This window comes from Cyprinodon tularosa, unplaced genomic scaffold (assembly GCF_016077235.1).
Source record: "Cyprinodon tularosa strain WSP-4 unplaced genomic scaffold, ASM1607723v1 ctg5, whole genome shotgun sequence".
Classification (NCBI taxonomy): domain Eukaryota; kingdom Metazoa; phylum Chordata; class Actinopteri; order Cyprinodontiformes; family Cyprinodontidae; genus Cyprinodon; species Cyprinodon tularosa.
The window spans coordinates 1536882-1554726 of NW_024039229.1; the positions used below are offsets into that span (position 1 = coordinate 1536882).

General features: G+C 37.1%; 1 protein-coding gene across 4 annotated transcripts; it reads left to right on the forward strand.

Annotated features, from left to right (window-relative positions):
* The first annotated feature begins 853 nt into the window (after positions 1 to 853).
* On the forward strand, positions 854 to 15908 carry LOC119795059 (C3a anaphylatoxin chemotactic receptor-like). Of its 4 annotated transcripts, none has more exons than XM_038302887.1 (3): positions 854 to 984; positions 13113 to 13296; positions 14750 to 15908. In XM_038302887.1, the coding sequence occupies exons 2-3, from the start codon at positions 13120 to 13122 to the stop codon at positions 15620 to 15622; spliced, it is 1050 nt and encodes a 349-aa protein (XP_038158815.1). In that variant the 5' UTR covers positions 854 to 984; positions 13113 to 13119; the 3' UTR covers positions 15623 to 15908. The 4 variants fall into 4 exon arrangements, with proteins under 4 accessions (XP_038158815.1, XP_038158816.1, XP_038158818.1 ...); XM_038302888.1 differs by having other exon boundaries at positions 854 to 979; XM_038302890.1 differs by having other exon boundaries at positions 862 to 962; positions 13111 to 13296.
* Positions 15909 to 17845: the final 1937 nt, after the last annotated feature.

Genomic DNA, 17845 nt, shown 5'->3' on the forward strand with positions numbered 1-17845 from the left:
TCACATTAGTGTTACAGCACCAGCTTTAGCATATTTCTGAAATACAAAATCTAAAATGTTCTCATTAGGAAGGCCAACTATTGACCTTTCAATCAGTAAAGAAATGGGGGAAACTTTTGCTCAGTTTCAATGAGCTCATTTCAATGAGCTCAACAGCTCAATGAGGAAGAGATCTTAAATGTAAAAAAGAAAGAGAAACTTTTTAAATATTCATTTAATAACATCAGGGTAACATCTTTTAACACGTTGAAGTGGTTTTTCTACTCCGAAACAGGCTTAAAGTGGAAGCTGTTGTTTGCTGTTTTTTGACACTTTTCGATGAGTCTATCTGTGTATGATAAAAGCTCCGGCATGGTGGTCAATATTTTTTTTTAGAAAAACTGAGCGAAAGTTCAGTTGCCTCCAATTTAAGCCTGCTTTTTGGTTGCTGTGACCCAGATAACTGATAACTTGCACAAGCATGTTTGAGTGCTGTGCATCCTTCATGCTGCCTTTTCTGGGTACTTGGGTCATAATCAGCCCATCAAGTCTGACTGCTGCAATAGTTTATGTAGATGCATCATCAAGCAGAAATATTTCAGCAGTATTTTTTCTTTTTTTTATTATCAATATTTCTGTTAAGCCATTTCAATAATGACATTTTGAAAAAATGTGTTGACTAACTTAATTATTTAGGGTTGCATCAACGAACATTTTGCATTTATAAGGTATGGACCTTTTTTCCCACAAACTTCACCCTTTTAACATATTTATGGGGTAGTAGGTGTGAATGTTTGTGTGTGCGAGGGGGTGTGTTGAGGTCTGTGTAACAAAGAAAGGACTATCAGACACATGATGTTTTGAGCAAGAAAACCACTGAAAGAAACAGCAATGTGGTGAACCCTGGACGCAGCTTTCATTTCTGCCTCTTCAATTTCTGCCTGAAGCGGCTGTTGGAGCAGTCACAGCTGGAGCAGTCACAGCTGGAGCATTCACAGAGGCAAGGCAAGATTTTCCATCAATTTTGTTTTATTAACATAATCTGCTTGTGCATATTTTGATATTTATCGTGTGTGTACTTAATTCATTGTTAAACCATACTGACCACAGTTTGTGTTTTATTTTGTTTTTTTTTAAGCATATTACTATTAAAAGCACAGAGGTGTTCCTTGTTGTTTTGAAATGAGTGCTTGTGGTTTATTTGGTTGAGGTAGGGAATGCAAATTTAAAGAAAAACGAGGATAAAACAAGTGAAATTTGCGACCTCATTGCAACTTACAGAGTCTGAAAAAGTGAACCATACGTCTTCCAATGACATGAATGGTTTCTTTCAAAGAATTCCAGGTTATTTTTATTTTTTTATTATTTGATTAAAACCTTTGTGAGGGTGGCTGTGTAACAGCATGGCGACTACCTAAGAAACTTTAAAAAGTCTCACTTTGGGGACGCAGTGAAATATGAGGAAATATTTACTACATTTAGAAAGAAAACAGTGACTTGGCTGAGAGAAACCACACAGCACTGCTAGATATCCACTCTGCAGAGTTTGGTGCATTTATCATCATAAAGTGATCTGTAAATGAGCCATTAATGGTAAATAATACACTCAGATTTCTAAGAAGCTCATGTTTCCATTAGCAGGAAAAGTCCATTGTTTTTCTTAATCTAGTATTAAGCTGCTTTACTTGTTTTTAACTGCCTCTTATTGGTTTTATCTGCAACCATTTAACAAGACTTGTTTTGTTGACGTTTTGCTTAAACAAACCAAACATTTTTGTCAGTGTGTGGAGGCAACATATTCTCAGAATTAAGGTTTAGTTAAAGTATGTGTGTAGATTTAGGAAAAGGTTACAGTTAAATAACATAACTCTTTTCGAGTTTTGCTGTTTGTAAAAGGGAAGCAGCATACAGGAAGTCTATTTTTGGGGTTAGGTTGCTTCTTTGTTTCACCAGGGCAAGGACGGCACCTTGCACATGAAAGTGGCAAGTCTGCTTTACTCTGATAACATCTTATCTCAATTATTTTAGCCTTTCAATTTAACACTTTGGATGGAGGGGTGGATGGAGGGAGGGAGGGAGGGAGGGAGGGAGGGAGGGAGGGAGGGAGGGAGGGAGGGAGGGAGGGAGGGAGGGAGGGAGGGAGGGAGGGAGGGAGGGATGTTGCATGGATAGATCGATGGATGGGTAAATGGATGGGTGGATGGATGGATGGGTGGATGGATGGATGGGTGGTGGTTGGAGGGATAAAACAGGACATAAATTATAGAATGGGGTTTGTCAGATGAGGATTTATGGGACAGGTACCGTAACAGAGGGCTAACTACATTGTGGTTTTGTTCCTTTTTGCTGTCCAAAATGACACAGACAGAGAGACAGACAGACGGAAAGACAGACAGACAGACAGACAGAGAGACAGACAGACAGGTGGCTGATTGGGATATTAAGGAAAGAGATTAACTCATTAGCAAAGGCGGATTCCCTCCCTCCCTGACTACACCTTTATCCCTGCTGTATACCAGCGTGTATAGCAGTGTTTTTTAATCCTGGTCCTCATGGCACCCTGCTCTGCATGTTTTTGATGTTTCTGAGCTTCAGCACACTTGATTCAGATGATTGCAGTTCAGCAAAGCCTGATAATCTGCTATCAATTGATAACAGGTGTGTGAAAGCTGGGAAACATAAACATGCAGGGCAGGGTGCCTTGAGGACCAGGGCTGAAAAACACTGGTCTATAGCATCCTACATACTTTTTCTAGCCTTTATTTAGATTTAAATACAACCAAACCTAAATGCACAGATTTCAAAAGAAACTCACGATGACCTGCTCATCTCTCGTTGTGGTTCCCTTAAAAGGCTCTGTACCTGGTTACATAATGCCTGGAAATTTGGCTCGACAGTAGCTCTCATTTAAACTCATATAAATTCAGCTCTCTTAGGGTTCAAATATAGAATTATTGTTTAAATTATTGTGTAAACTTTTCTTTTTTACAAACTCTGCATAACACCAGGTAATTAAAACAGAAAAGACAGATCTCCTAAACCTTCATTTATGGTGGCATAATCTACAGGTTAGCCTCCTGAACTGGAAACTTGAAACAACGAACATCCATTTTTTACTGCTGTTTCATTCAACACTCGCTGCTGCAGCATTGGTATTGTTTCTTTCTCCACCAGTATTCTTTTCTTTATAAAACTCTTACTGGAAACCCCCCTGGTATACAGGTGCTGGTCATAAAATTAGAATATCATGAAAAAGTAGATTGATTTCAGTAATTCCATTTAAAAAGTGAAACTTGTATATTATATTCATACATTACATACAAACTCATATATTTCAGATGTTTATTTTGTTTAATTTTGATGATTACAAATGACAACAAATGAAAATCTCAAATTCATCATATCAGAAAATTAGAATATTGTGAAAAGGTTCAAAATTGATGGCCCCTGGTGCCACACTCTAATCAGCTAATTAACTCAAACCACCTGCAAAAGCCTTTAAATGGTCTTTCAGTCTAGTTCTATAGGCTACACAATCATGGGGAAGACTGCTGACTTGACAGTTGTCCAAAAGACGACCATCGACACCTTGCACAAGGAGGGCAAGACACAAAAGGTCATCGCTAAAGAGGCTGGCTGTTCACAGAGCTCAGTGTCCAAGCACATTAATAGAGAGGCGAAGGGAAGGAAAAGATGTGGTCGAAAAAAGTGTACAAGCAAGAGAGATAACCGCACCCTGGAGAGGATTGTGAAACAAAACCCATTCAAAAATGTGGGGGAGATTCACAAAGAGTGGACTGCAGCTGGAGTGAGTGCTTCAAGAACCACCACACACAGACGTATGAAAGACATGGGTTTCTGCTGTCGCATTCCTTGTGTCAAGCCACTCTTGAACCACAGACAGCGTCAGAAGCGTCTTGCCTGGGCTAAAGAGAAACAGGACTGGACTGCTGGTGAGTGGTCCAAAGTCATGTTCTCTGATGAAAGTAAATTTTGCATTTCCTTTGGAAATCAAGGTCCCAGAGTCTGGAGCAAAAGAAGAGAGGCACTTCATCCACGTTGCTTGAAGTCCAGTGTAAAGTTTCCACAGTCAGTGATGGTTTGGGGTGCCATGTCATCTGCTGGTGTTGGTCCATTGTGTTTTCTGAGGTCCAGGGTCAACGCAGCCACATACCAGGAAGTTTTAGAGCACTTCATGCTTCCTGCAGCTGACCAACTTTTTGGAGATGCAGATTTCATTTTCCAACAGGACTTGGCACCTGCACACAGTGCCAAAGCTACCAGTACCTGGTTGAAGGACCATGGTATCCCTGTTCTTAATTGGCCAGCAAACTCTCCTGACCTTAACCCCATAGAAAATCTATGGGGTATTGTGAAGAAGAAGATGCAATACACCAGACCCAACAATTCAGAAGAGCTAAAAGCCACTATTAGAGCAACCTGGGCTATCATAACACCTGAGCAGTGCCACAGACTGATCGACTCCATGCCACGCCGCATTGCTGCAGTAATACAGGCCAAAGGAGGCCCAACTAAATACTGAGTGCTGTACATGCTCATACTTTTCATGTTCATACTTTTCAGTTGGCCAACATTTCTATAAATCCTTTGTTTTTATTGGTCTTCAGTAATATTCTAATTTTCTGATATGATGAATTTGAGATTTTCATTTGTTGTCATTTGTAATCATCAAAATTAAACAAAATAAACATCTGAAATATATGAGTTTGTATGTAATGTATGAATATAATATACAAGTTTCACTTTTTAAATGGAATTACTGAAATCAATCTACTTTTTCATGATATTCTAATTTTATGACCAGCACCTGTATATACAGTCACTTCTTGTTTTGGCGTCTTAAACCACAGACTAGAAGTAGCTCTATCTCTAAATTTAATTATTTTCATCATTTGTAACTTCCTTGTATGCCTCCTTTTCCGTGGGTAATTCTAAATAAAAATAACAAAAAGTTTTTAACAGGAGTGTACTGTTAGGCAACTTTAGGAGTAGGTGTGAGGTTTAGACTTGTTATATCCAAAAATGGATGTTTAAATAGAAAACTCTTAAGAAAGATGGTGACCAGTTAGCAGGGTTTAATTTTATTCGGAGAAAGGTCCCACAACTTTTCTCTAACAAGGTTAACAGAAAAGTGTAGGGAGGGTTAAATATGTTTATTCCAGTAAGCAAACCATAAGAACTATGTTGTGGCAAATAGGTATTAAATGTATGAGTGATGCAGAACACATAAACTGACAGTTGTGGGGCAAACTGATTTAAAACATTTATAAATTACTGCATGTTCTTCATTGACAGTGTCTAACATCTCTTGCGGCACTTCTCTTGTTAACATGGTAAAGCCTTCGCCTCTGGCTTCAGGCTACACATGATACAAATTAGCTAATGAGCTGCTGTCAGTCTGGGTTGCTGCTGCTGCTACTTTTAGACACAGCAGGCAAACCTGTGACAAGCTGGACGATGGGAAAGAAGGAGAAGATGGTGAGAAAAAGAAAGCAGAGAAAGTGTGGACTGCTGGGTGAACTGGTGACAGAAAAGTGAAATGGCTTGCTCAAAGGTGACCCTGCACATTTTGAGTATGTTTGGCTCAACCTGCTGCTGTGAAGCAGGATTCTCCACCATGAATATAATAAAAAATAGATATCGACTCAGGCTCATAAAGGAGCACCTTGATAAGTGCATGAGAATGGCTTTGTCTCCATTCGAACCCAGGTTTAAAGCTTGCAGGTCAGCCTTAAGCCTACTGCTCTCATTAAGCCATTAAAAAGAAAAAAAGGTCAGTTCAGGTGTTATATAAAATATGTGAATCAGGAAATTGTCTATATTCCAATCTGAACGAATATTGTTCTCTACTTCAAAATACACTTTTCAAATTGGAACAATGTTCTATTTCTTTTTTATATTTTTTTATTAAAAATTCAACATATAAAATGGATGCATAAAAAACTCATTATATTCCAGTGGTAAATTCTGTTTAAAGTAACAGATTATAGGGCTGATCAGCACTGCTGCCTTGCAGCAAGAAGGTTCCGGGTTTGATCTTTCTGCAAGGAATTTGCATGTTCTCCCTGAGCATGAGTGGGTTCTCTCCGGGTACTCCCACAGTCCAAAAACATCACTGTTAGGTTAATTGGTGTCTCTAAATTCCTCTGAATTATGTAGTTTGCAGATGACATTGAGTTTTTTAAGGAGAGGAGAAAGAAAACTAAAGACAGCTTGGAGAGAGAAGCTGAATGGAAAATTGGTGGTGAAAGGGGATGAATTTAATTACCACCAGTCAACAATCATAGTATGAAAAGAAGATTGACATGAAGGCTACAGTGAATAGAGTTTGATGGAAGATGAGCTATAAGGTGTTGGGAACTGATGTGCTGTATAACTGGGAAACTCCGCTCTAACAAACAGACAAGAGGGGGAGCTAAAGATGTAAAAATATTCATTGCTAACTTGAACTTATCAGAACGACTGACCCGGAGGAGGTGTTTAGAAAAACCAAGATGGTTCAGACATGTGGAGAGAAGATTTACTGGAAGAATTGACAAATGAACTGTGATATGGAGGATTTAGAGAAGATAACAAAAAGGTAGTTTTTTTTTTTTTTTTGTAATCATCTGCACTGTATATGCCTTCACATCAAATAAGCTTGTTGCTGAGTTTCATTTTTTTTTTCTAATCAGATTTAACATCAATTCAACTGTCTATTTATTTTTTACAATGGAAAGAGATCATTCAATTAAAAATAACCTGACTGTAAAAGTCTTGTAATTAGCAGCAGAGGGGGGTGTGCATGACTATGAATGGCCAAAGCGGCCAAAAACTAGATAAGACATGGGAGACAGATCAATGGAAATGGGGCAAATAAGTTTCAAACAATGACAAATGAAACATGCAACATTGAATTAAATATATAAAGTGAGACTGAATGAATGTATGATGTTCTTTCTTTGGTATTTCATGGTGGATCCACTCTGTTGCATTAACGACCACTTGAGACCAAACTTTCTGCCTACATGTAGAACTACTGTATAATAAATACCAGAGTCTTTATATAACTCTTGATTAGTATAAATTCTTAAGCGATATGACAAAATAAATATGTTTAGTGCAAATTTTAAATGTAGGATAACTATTACAACAGTGGTGCAGGGTGTTGCCATATTAATCGCTAGATTAGGAAAAGGACACGTAAAACTGATCAGAAAGACAGATTCAGTAGAAAATATCCTTTGTGAAACAATAAAAAATTCCTGCTTTGGTGATATATTTTTAAGTGTAATCAAAGAGTTGCATGAAGACATCATAACTGTTATTTTTACTAGTATTTATTCATCTTTAGATTTATTTTGAGCCTCAATACTGAGGTGCAAAATAATATCCAATAGTCAAGAACAATTTTTTCAGTCGAAAAATAGATTTGATATAGGAATTAGATATAAAAACTCCAAACAATCATGTGCACTTTCAATGGGTTGAGTGCATACTTTACTCTTATTCACTATCTGCTGTAAAACAAACAAAAAAAAAAAACATGGTCATCATGCTCTAACCAAAATCCTTAATATTGCCTTTTTGTTCAAATTTATCCATCTATGGTCTCTCAGTTTTATTAAAATAAAACAAAAAAATGTATCAGCTATACTGGCTTCCTTCAAATCTGATGTCACCAAGCGGGATTCATGTGATGGTGCTCTCATACTTTGTGGTTCAGCTTTGAGTCAGTGCTTTATTAGAGTGGGTGTTATTTTTGTGTGTGTACTTTATGTTCTTAGTCCTAAGATTTTTATTGTTTTAGTTGACTGATGAGAATTTGCTTTATGGATGTTGTTGGAAGAGATTTTTTTTTTACTATCAGTGTTTTATTGATGTTTACTCGTAACCTAAATCCATTAATTCTCTACAGATAAAGGAGAACAGTTTACACAGATATTGAGATAATCTGTTGTGCTTAAGAGAAGCGGTGCAATAGCTGCATTTAGCACTTCTGTTGCCCACATGTTAATGTTTAATCTGTTTAATTCTGCCCACAGATATTACCCATGTAATTTTGTTGTAATATGACTTAATAAACTACAGAGCATGCGGTGCCTGTCTGCTTGTGACATCATTTAGTGCCTCTGTGACCAGATTACGTTTGTTCTTATCAAAAGCTAAAGGAAGCAGTTTGGTTACTGCAGTTTCATGCTAATTTCCTCTTCTGAGTAAAGATGCTTTGCTTCTGCAAACCTTTAGCCCAACCCTCCCACTGTATTTCTCTGAGGCTCACCAGCACTTTAATCAGATAGCAAGATAAATTTTTTCAGACATTGTAGATGCAGCACTAACATCTTCTCAAAAGCTGAGTTTGTTTTCACAGAATGTTCTGATTTTATATTCTCATTTTGTCAAATCGTTGGAAATTCTGTCTGTTTTTAAGCGGACTGTTTAGGATCCTGTTTACTGAGTGAGTATTGCCACTGAATAATCCAATTATTTTACTACTGCTACTATAGGATATCATCTTGGTTTAAACTCATTCTTTAACTTTAAAGCAGTATTCTCTTTCCTCCAAGCATTTTTCTAAATTTTTCATTTTTACGTCCTGTTTATCTTTCTATTTCACGTGTCATTTTCCTTTATTATCTACAGATGTTCTTATCTCATTCAGTGCACACTAATTTTATTGTCTTCTAATGTAAACTTGTTTGTCTAATACCATGGACTTCTTTTTCTGTTTATCATGTCCTGTCATTACAGTTTATGTTTCATCGTAGTATAACATAAAGTCCGTGTTGTCATTTTGTTTGACTCATGTAGTCCTTAGATCTTACTAAACAACAGTAAAAGGCTGTGTACACTTTTTAAATGTCATATATGTATTGTTCCAAAATGTGTAAAAAGTTGACCAACCTTTTATGATTGCACTGTGACACAAGAAGTAAATTTGGGTTTCTAAATCCATGTTAAGTGACCCGTATTTACTGTTTTAAAGCCTTTGTTCCACAATGGATATTCAGCTATGTAAAATCAGTTTTAGTATAAATACTGTAAATAGCTTTTGTGCTTGTGGACAGGGATGTTTCTGGTAACACTCCCAAAGCTGAGATCTAAACCAAGTTAAGACAAGTCACACAATGTACAAAACCGCTACGTTCACCTGCAACATTAAACTTTACTTTAAAAACAATGAATAATTCCTCTTTGAAAGCGGCTTTGTTTGCAAATGAAATGATAATGATGGGCTAAGCATAAAACACTATGATGAATCACAACTAGACCCTTTTCTCTTTAGTGTTATGCTTGTTGTATACAATACACAAGTGTGTTATTCAAGCTTTTACACCATTTTCTATACCCCAGGACTCAGAACACACTAAACCAGGAATCTTATTTACCATACAGTGTTTTATAATTCCTCCCAAAAATTACAACAAAACAATAAGGTGCTACAAATTAAAACCTGAACATTATTGTACATGTGGTACCAGTAAAAAAACAAACAAGCTATATTGTATCCATTCATCCATTCTGATGTTTGCCTCCATTGCACAAGAATTGAAGGTCTCTCTGTTGGCGATTTTCTGCCACAGCTCTGAGTGCTGATTGTAAGAAATTCTGACAGGTGTTTTTTCATTTTAGAGGGTGACAAGTGCCACACTTCAATAAATAAGTACCTTAAAAATAATGATAAAAATGTGTAATACTTTGGTTAAACTGGAAATAAATACAGAATATTCTTAATAATGAGATAATTCATGATACGGGCCTTAGTTAAGTATAGTAAAATATAGCAATTTCATGATTTAATAAATTATTTAATGTTTCGTCTCCGAATTAGTTTGCTCTGTCAAACATCCATCAAAGTCAAAGAGAGCGCTTTCTGGGATCTAGTTTTTTGGGAGCTGCCAGAGATTTTAGCAGTATAACGGTTAGCCCCGCCCACTGACTAGCACTAAATCATGAATTCTTATTGACCTTTTAGAGGAAAAATGTAAATCCCTTTATTGTCCCACAGGGGGGGATTTCACTGTCTACGTGTGACCCATGCCCTTTGGGAGCAGTGGGCTGCCATTGTTGTGGTGCCCAGGGAGCAGTGCGAGGTAAAGGGTCTTGCTCAGGAACCCAGAGTGCAGGCCGGATCGAACCGGGTACTTGCAACATTCTCAGAGCATAAGTGCACTGTTCTAACCACTAGGCCAACACGTTTGAGAAATGTATTTAGACCTGTTCTAGCAAAAGCTTTGACTTTAGAGTAAAAGAAAAAGTGAAGAGAAGTTTTCTTATCTGGTTCAGTAAAAAGCCGCCAATCAGACATCAGGATTTCAATGGAAGTGGTCCTAACCCTGCTTCTTTATTTTGTCCTGTTTTGCCAATATGGCTCTGGGAATAGATGTCCCAAAGCTAGATTAAAGTCCAACAGATTTGCTTTCAGAAGAAGGCCATTATGACTGTTTCCATAAAGTTCCACTTTGTAATAATATATCAAACTTTATTGTAGAGCGACAGAAAGGGAGAAAGAAAGAAAGACGGGATAAGGACAAAGGGGAGAGAAAGAGAGATATAGGGGCAGGAAAAAGTGCATGAAAAGATAAAATAAAACGAAACATCAAAAATAGACAACACAAAAGATATAGTGTAACTCCTAGAAATCTGCTTCCACACTGAGACGAAAGGACGAGAAAACAAAAACAGCAAAAAGAAGACAGCAGACAACCAAAGTAAACATCAAAAAAAGCTTCAAGAGCAGCGGGTATCCTTAAGAAGAATATAGGGACAGCAGACATAGGGATGGCCACATCCATCAGAGAAGGGCAGATGAGAGCACCCAGGGCCTGACTACTGAGGGACCAAACTCCAAAGGGGCTCAGACCCTGAGGGGCCCTACTCCAGAAGCCATAGTGCTATGGTCCCATGGGGCTGCAGCAGCAAACCCAAGGGCTCCACTGGCGGTCACAAGGGGTCCGAGGCCTGAGGGCACATCACCCCCAGGGGGAGAACCCACAATGACAATAGGGTCAGGATTGAGACACCAGGAATGAGACAGAACCCAGCAAAGGACTTCTGAGTTTGACAGTTTTAAATAGTTAATGGTGTGCTTCAGTGCAGGAACATATGTTGGTTTATATATCATAAATTATTATACTTTATAAAAGAAATATGTTTACTTTTATATTTTACTAAGGCCCATACAATTAATTCTATATTGAATAAAAATATGTATTTATGTCCAGCTTTAGTAAATACATTTAAGACACATTTTAAGAATTATTAAAGAAATTATGTATTTATTGTACTGCAGCACTCATCACCAGTGTTGGGCAAGCTACTTGTCCAGTGTAGTGAGCTAAGCTATCAGTTACTCAACAATAAATTAAGCTTCACTACAGAAAAGCTAGCACCTAAAGAATTATAGCAAGCTAAGTTACACTAATGTGTTAAAAGTAGCTTAACTACATCAGAAGCTACTTAACGTTGTACCAACCTAATATCAGTTCAAAATGAGTCTGATACACTGGTTGAAATATTTATTAAAGATCAGCCAATGACATAACACAGTGTAAAAATTGCTTTATGATCAGCATAATAAAAAAAAACTAAAGTAATTACTAGTAGACAAAAAAATAAACAATCTGCTGTTATTAGAACCAAATTAAAGGTACTGTGTAGTTTTTTACACATCGAGACATGGCTATAAGTTTGCATTCAATGGACATCTCTAGGGAAAACAAAACCCTTGAAAAGGCATCTTATTTCTTTAGGGTCTCCCTTAGAGAAAACTTCTTCAGACCTCAATTAAACAGTCGATTCAAGTAACAAATGAAACTGTTTACAAAAAAGGTGAAAAAATAAAGAAGCTAATTAAGATATATATATACATTTATGTCTCACTGTATAATTTAATTTCTACCTACATATTTATTCATTGTATTTTGGGGGGTAATTAATTGAATGCTTATTTATTTATTGAGCATGTATTTATTTATGTATTTATTTTTATATATGGGAGAGCTGTTCCCCCATGCCTAAAAAATCTTATCTGCGCAAATAAGCCTTAAAACAGATTTATGTAAACATCCTACCTAGTAAATTAGGCCATGAAAATACAATATCAAAGTTTCAGTACTGCTCTCTAATTAGAGTATCTTAGTGGCACTCATCAGATTTAACTATCTGGAAATTAAAGCCGCCAAATAAAGTTAAAGCTGATATATTTTTCTCATTTTTATTTCAAAAAATATACTGTAGTTGACTGTTTTAATGAGTCTGTCTCCTCCTCCATCCTGTGTGCGTGGCTCTGTGTGTCTGCGTGTGTCTGTGTGTGTCATTCTTTGAGTTCCACTGCAGTGCGCATGCGCATGTTTCGGTAGATACAGACAGGAGAGGCAGAATAGAGGCTCATGCGTGAATGTCCAAGAATAACTCTGATTGTTGTTTCAAAAATAGAAAACCTGCTTTCATTACTTAGTTATGCCCTGGATTTTGTAGTGTTTGTGGACGCTACGTCGCTACTTGATAAAAATAATAACGTCACTACTGGAAAGTTACTTGATAAATAAAGCAGCGACGCTACGGTCAAGCTACTGGAAAATGTAGTTAAACTAATAGCTTCACTACATGTAGCGGCGCTACTGCCCATCACTGCTCATCACCCTCCCTATTCCATATAAGTTTAGTTTAAATTGCTATTAAAATTGACAGTGAGTTACTTGTGAAAACAAGCCAGTCTTGGTTATTGTGCTAATTGCCTAATAAATTTATGTAGTGTGTCAACAAAGGTTTGTTTTAGAGCTACATCTAGAAAGAGGAACAGGAATTGTGTCTGTAGTTCAGGAGAACTGGTTTAAGGATATGATGCATGATTTACATGTGAAGAAATTCTGAGATGCCATCTAAGAGAAAATTTAATAGAATTTTTTTAAGTTACCATTAGGTTTGTGTGTGCATGGTTATTTCACTAAAATTGTCTGGCTGCCTTTTTCAGGCATTACCCCTCCTCTGTTTTAATCACGTGGCACATAGGAACATCAGCGACTCCCTCAGTCACCCAGCTAAATCTACCAATTTATATGTTTTGTTTAAATGCCAACTGCTGAAAATAAAACTCAAACTTATATTTTATTGTACTTTCTATTTTTCAGCATCACAATGTTTGTCAATTCCTCTATACTCCCTGGGATAGCCAAGTCCTCCAAGGATGACCACACGAAGGTGGATGTTGAGGCCATCATGGAAAATATCAGCATTGTCCTCTTCACTCTGACTGTTGTGTTTGGGATCACAGGGAACTCTTTGGTGATCTGGGTGGCTGGATTCAAACTCAAGGTAGATGCACAGTTTATGATGTCTGCCATGTTATCTATTATAAGGCTAACAATATCAAACAAGTATAAAAGAAACTTCCAATTGGAAAATATGTGAAAAGGAATTTTGTGAAATTTACATTATGTAGACTGTAGGATGCCCGTGTCCAGACATATACCAGGTAAACCTGAATAAAAATGTGATGAATTCTAAAATATTTAACAAAGAAAGAATTGTTCAAATCTGTTAATAATTTGTGTTAGATTTTTTAATGGCACATGGTTCCCTGAATAAAATTTCTTCAGTGTTGTTCTTAAAAATGAAAAGCAAAAACCCCTTTATAGTCCCATGGTGGGGAGATTTTTTGTTCCTATGTGTTTAACCCATCCCTCAGGGGGGCCTTTATTTGGTGCAAGTTATAACCCACGAGAAATAAACTGATGTTGCTTTTACAGTATGTAGATTTTTCTAAGTAGAATTAGTATAAGGATCTGAAGTGAAAGATTATTACCCATCTATCCATCAAGGCTTCTAGCTCACAGTCCTTCCCTGGCATTTTTATCAGTCCAAGATTCCTGGAAAAACCCTCAACAAAAGTACACATGAAGAATAAATTAGCTCAATTATAAAGATTAATACACTGTTTCTTAACATATTGGCAAGTTCCCCAGTATTTCCTAGTTGAAACAGTGTGTGAAGCTAAAGCAAACTGATGGCTTTGTTGTATATTATATGGGACATATCCAGGGAAACATAAATTCTCCAGTTGCAATTATAAAATCCTATTAGCGTGATCAAAAAAATGCTTTAGTTGGATCTATATCCTAAGTACAGCAGTGTGGATGAAAGTACTGGATTAACTCCTATTGAAGAAATATAGTCAATTTAAAGGTTGGATTTTCTTAAGGACTGGTTCTTAAAATTGTAAAATGTGTGTGAAATGAATTATTAGACTGCTTTTTCTTGGCTAAATAAAATTAACATTGTTCCATTCTTTATGCTGAGATGTAGGGAGTTGAAGCAGGTGTGATAAGAAGCAGATTCCTCCCTAGTTTAGACAAGGGGGAAATATAGATAAACATGTCCTTACTGTGTTCAAGGCTCTTACATCCTTTTTCTGGTGTGAACAGAAAACAGTTTTCTGAAATGTTTATCTGACTAAATGTATGTCCATAATGAACTGAAGTGTTTCTCTCGGGAAGACTTGTTGTTCGTGTGTGTGAATTCTCTTTATGTGCAGGGGTGGGCAACTACCTCGCCAGAGCCACACTAACAGTTTAACTGTTTGTGTTGTTCTCCTGTGCAGAGTAAAATAAAACTTTTTCTTCCTTGCATATTGCCTCTTAATTCAAATTCAAAATTAATTCAAATTTAATGGTTTTAATATTTTGTTTTTTTTTACCCACATTTTCTCCCTCCTTTCTATTTTCTTCTGTTGATTTCTGTGTCGCTTCTCTTTTGTTTTTCTGTGAAGCCAAAGGTTACCAATGTGTGGCTGGTGAATCTGGCCATAGCCGACCTCGTCTTCAGCGTGACAAGAATGTTTTCCCTGATAAAGAAGCTCTTCTACAACTACTGGCCCTTTGGAGTGTTTGTCTGCAAATTCAACGGCTTCTTTAAATACGCCAACATGTTCTGCTCTGTCTTCCTGCTGGCTATCATCAGTCTGGACAGAATGCTTTGCATCTGGAAGCCTGTCTTTACAAAGCGACGGCGCACCCTGTGTGCTGCCAGGGTGGTGGCACTTTGTGTCTGGATCTCAGCGGTCCTCTTCAGTAGTCCCTACTTCATCTACCGCCAAGTATACATGAAGAACAACGCGAGCAAATGTTCCATGGAGGTGAAAGAGGGGCAGGAGGGGACCAGCTCCATCAAATATTTTCTGTATTTAAATCGGTTCCTGTGTGGCTTCATTTTCCCCTTCATGGTCATTCTTATCTGTTACATCATGGCTGGCATTGGCATCCGACGCACACGCCTTTCAGGGAAGTCACGGCCCCTGCGTATATTGGCATCCCTGGTCATAGCCTTCTTCCTGTGCTGGGGTCCCTACCATTGTCTGTTAATTGTGAAGATGGTGGACAAAAAAAATGCAGTGTTGAAAGTCTGGCAGCCTTTGGCGAATGGTTTTGCATATTTTAACAGCTGCGTGAACCCGCTGTTGTACTTCTTTATGGGGCTGAATGTGAGAGGCCAGTTCAGACAGAGTCTGATGGGAATTTACAAGAAAGCTTTGGCTGATGATGTTGAAGGACAGACGACTCAGTCGAACGAGCGATCTCTGGACGAAAGCAGTTCATCAAAATACAATGCTGCTGTGGTGGCAGAAAGAACTGAAGTGCTTTAGTTGCCAAGCTTTCGCTTCTACACGAGCCATGCCATTTAGAGTGATACTGAACCAATGAACTGAATTAAAATAAGTCAATATGTTAAATTGTCTTTGTGAATCTATGAGAAGAGCGACAGATTTATTCCTGGAATATGTATGACCATGAGTGCATTACCATTTTGTATTGTTAAATTTTACAAATCATTTTAAAAAGCATATTTTTTTGTAAGCCAAATCCAAAATGTACTCTTTAATTCGAATTAATTAGTATATAACATCAAGAAAACGAAAGATATTCTTTGTCAAAACTGGTACATAAAATATACTGACAAGACAAAGATTTTGCAAGGATTGTTTTTGAACTTGGATGCAAAATTTCCTCTCAAAGGTCTGTGAGTTATCTTGGTTCTTGTGATCTAAGTCACAGAGGAAAAGTGGAACTGTTAAGTCTGGAGGAATAGGAATAAAAAAGACTTAGGGAAGTAAAACTATTACAGGAAAGCCAGCAATAGTCATGATTCTGTCTGTTTTTAAAGAGGTCAAAGCCAGCAGATGAACTGAAACTGTACTGAATGTCTGTTGCCTCTCAACAGAACGCACACTTTTAAAGGGCATGTTTTCAGTTTAACTCCATACATTAAAGTGTTTCAGTTATTATTTACCTCATTATAACTTTAGTTTAGAAATACAAGGGATGGAAGATTCTCATAAACAACCAAATGGAAGCAAGAATCTTATGATCCACCCCAAACAGCAAGTTTATCGAGCAGAATTTAATGCGCAGAGTTCTGACGCATCACTTGGAGATGAAGCTGAATGTTTGTCTTAATTTTTCAAGTTGCATGACACCAGTTTTATATTTTTCTGCTCTGCTTTTCAATGCTCTGCTTTTTAATGCTTTAACTTATCCAATTGTCAAAATCATTTAATGGTTTAAACTAAAAATAAAAAAAATTTTTTGGTCCTCCATGCACATTTTTCTTGAAAATGGGACTGTATTTTAAAGGCCTTCTTTTACTCTTTTTATTCAACTAACACCATATATTTTTATTAAACACCAGTTAATGTTTCGGTTACAGTTCTTGAAACAGTGAATGTTTATATAGATGGTCTAATATGTCAGTGTTTTATTGCTGCAATAAAATCCATTGCAGTGGTGTTAACAGGTACAACCTTAGTATACAGTAGAATCGTCAAAGACATGAAAACAATATTCTTGTATTTTTATAACTGACTAGGGTCATATCACTGGTCATGGGAACAATGTAAAGAAATCTGGTCAAACCCATAAGAAAATATAATTACTGTATGCCATTAAAACAGTTAATTAACCTGTTTTTTAGTGTCTGTGAATGTTTGAATGTAGCTTAAGATTAAGGTGTTTGGAAGGGATATTTCTAGTCTTCTAGTCTAGGCTTCTCAGCAAAGATGGAGGTGGCATAACTATTAGAGCTATGCAACAAGATGGTGAGCGATTAAGCCTATCATACACTGTGACATATTTTCAATCGTTGTGCTCAGCTACAGCCAAAACAGTACGACAACACCGCAGGGTTTAAAAGTTCACAGCTATGTTCTTACACTGTACAGCCCGACACTGATGCAATCTAACTACTCATTCTCTACGTCTAAAAACCACATGTTTGACTCAGCGCCAAGAGATACTGTTAGTTGGACTCTTCAATCTAGAGGAGAGAAAAAAATAATTCCCTTGTTTGGACCTGCGATGTGTGCAAGGTTTAGGTTAATCGGCTCGTAGACACATGTAGCCCTACTTCAACAGGAGGATTTGCTCAAAAACCCATCACTGAATTTCAAATATGTTGAATTTATCCTGACCTTATGATTCCTGATCGGGAGGTGGTTGTGAGTGGCTAATCGCCCTTCGTTACCCCCAGTAAACCACACAATGCAGGACGCATGATGAGGCCGAAACTCAGCCTGAAAAGTGCTAAAAATTGTACAGTGTACGCCCGCCTTTAGATAAATTGTATCAATGCTAGAATACCCATAAATATATTTGAATTCAAGCTGTAAATCCTACATGTTTTTATGATCTTTTGATAGGTTCAAGCCTGCCACTATTTTGCCTAAATAACAATGCTGATAATGATTTTGTCCTTAAAGTATACATCTGATTCAATTATTATATTATAATTAAATTTACAGGTATTACCTCATCTGCTGAAGGTTTTTATTATTAAAAAAAAAAGGTGCAAAGACACAATGTGTCTACAGAAT

Bases quoted from the DNA above. Each gene is read 5' to 3' on its own strand.
- LOC119795059 (XM_038302887.1), top strand. From the start codon at position 13,120: ATGTTTGTCAATTCCTCTATACTCCCTGGGATAGCCAAGTCCTCCAAG. The intron at 13,297-14,749 runs GTAGATGCACAG...TTTTCTGTGAAG, and splicing joins TGGCTGGATTCAAACTCAAG to CCAAAGGTTACCAATGTGTG.